Raw genomic sequence first — 1,427 nt, 5'->3', positions numbered from 1 at the left:
CACACACACACATACACGACACACACACAACATACACACACACACACACACACACGCACACACACACACACACACACACACACATATATATATATACTAGAGAATAATACAAAGAAAGCTACATCTAAAGTTGACGATGGCAACATACCATAGCTTGCAGTTCACTTAGTGTGTACTCTTTGTCTTCCACAGCTTCAGTGCACGCCTTCACCTCGGTCATCACCTCGTCCTTCTGAACGACTTTCTCTTCTACCTGTTCCTGTTCAGCCTCAACGCTCTCTTCACCAACAATATCGGTATCCGCCTCTTCATCAGCGCATGTCTCGGACAACTCACTACCCGATTCTTCGTTACTTTCCTCTGCCATAGAAGATACTTCGAAAGGATTTTCGTTCGACTTGGCATCGATTTCAGCTTCAGCTTCAACCTCGGATTCAACTTCAGCTTTACCGGCATCTTCAGCTTCGGTTAGTTCTAACTCCTCTTCCTCTTCTTCCTGAGCAGTGTTTACATCGTAGCCGTTTTCAGTCTCTTGTACTGGTGATTCGACTTTAGAAGTAGTCGTCTCTGGGACATGCTTTTCTGTCGCTGGCGTAGCACTCTCTTCGTTACATGTAGATTCTCCTTCAGCCTCCACAGCCTTTACACTATCACCTACAACTTCTCTTTCGGAAATCTGCGTAGGCACACGTGTAGGGGCAGGGATCGACTTATGATAGTCCACTCTTGAGATTTGCGACCGCTGATCCCTCTTTCGGTCTATTTCTGCATTGAGTGCAGACGTCACCGCTTCCATGCGCTCACGACGTTCCTTGCGTCGCTGCTCTCTTTCTTTAGCTCGTCGTCCGGCCTCTAGCATTGCTTTGGCCTCCGCCTCCGCCACAGCGGAGTACCTAGTTGTAATAAGCAGGACAGAAGTGTGATAGGTAAGCGAGAAGGTGAAAGCAAAATATAGGTGGCATACTACAACTCTGTGGCGTATCACTATCGCAATGAGACTCGAACTGTCTATGCTGGCATCATCAAACTCTATATCGCAGAAAACAGCTCCAATTGTGATGGAGTACCAACTCTCGTTTACACTATAAATCATAGAAACACATGTGAAATTTTTAGGTGACATTGTATTCTAATTGGCTTATTGTACTCATCCTGTCATCATTAGCTTGTATCCGATATACGATCACACACTGTTTACTGCGGATCTAGGATGATAAAACAGCAGGGATCTTGTATGAACATACTCTACCACGGTTATTGTATCTGTCTATATATCCATATTCGTTGAGGCGCTATACCGAGAGCCTAACAGTAAGCAGATATGAACGTACCAGAACAACATCAAGATTGATCATCATGACACTACAACTGATAACGATTTTATATATATATATACTTAATCATACAGGTGTATATATATACGAAAT

General features: G+C 43.9%; 1 protein-coding gene across 1 annotated transcript; it reads right to left on the bottom strand.

Moving 5' to 3' along the window:
* Positions 1 to 124: 124 nt before the first annotated feature.
* SARC_16137 (hypothetical protein) lies at positions 125 to 1,093 on the bottom strand (the record flags this gene model as incomplete). Its single annotated transcript, XM_014289752.1, has 1 exon — positions 125 to 1,093. One exon carries the CDS (start codon positions 1,091 to 1,093, stop codon positions 125 to 127), a length of 969 nt encoding a protein of 322 aa, XP_014145227.1.
* Between the last annotated feature and the right edge of the window lie 334 nt (positions 1,094 to 1,427).

The sequence above is a fragment of the Sphaeroforma arctica genome (assembly GCF_001186125.1).
Source record: "Sphaeroforma arctica JP610 unplaced genomic scaffold supercont1.7439, whole genome shotgun sequence".
In the NCBI taxonomy this organism is placed as follows: Eukaryota; class Ichthyosporea; order Ichthyophonida; genus Sphaeroforma; species Sphaeroforma arctica.
The sequence above is the reverse complement of the archived record's forward strand: the minus strand, read 5'-3'. Positions and strand labels throughout refer to the sequence as shown.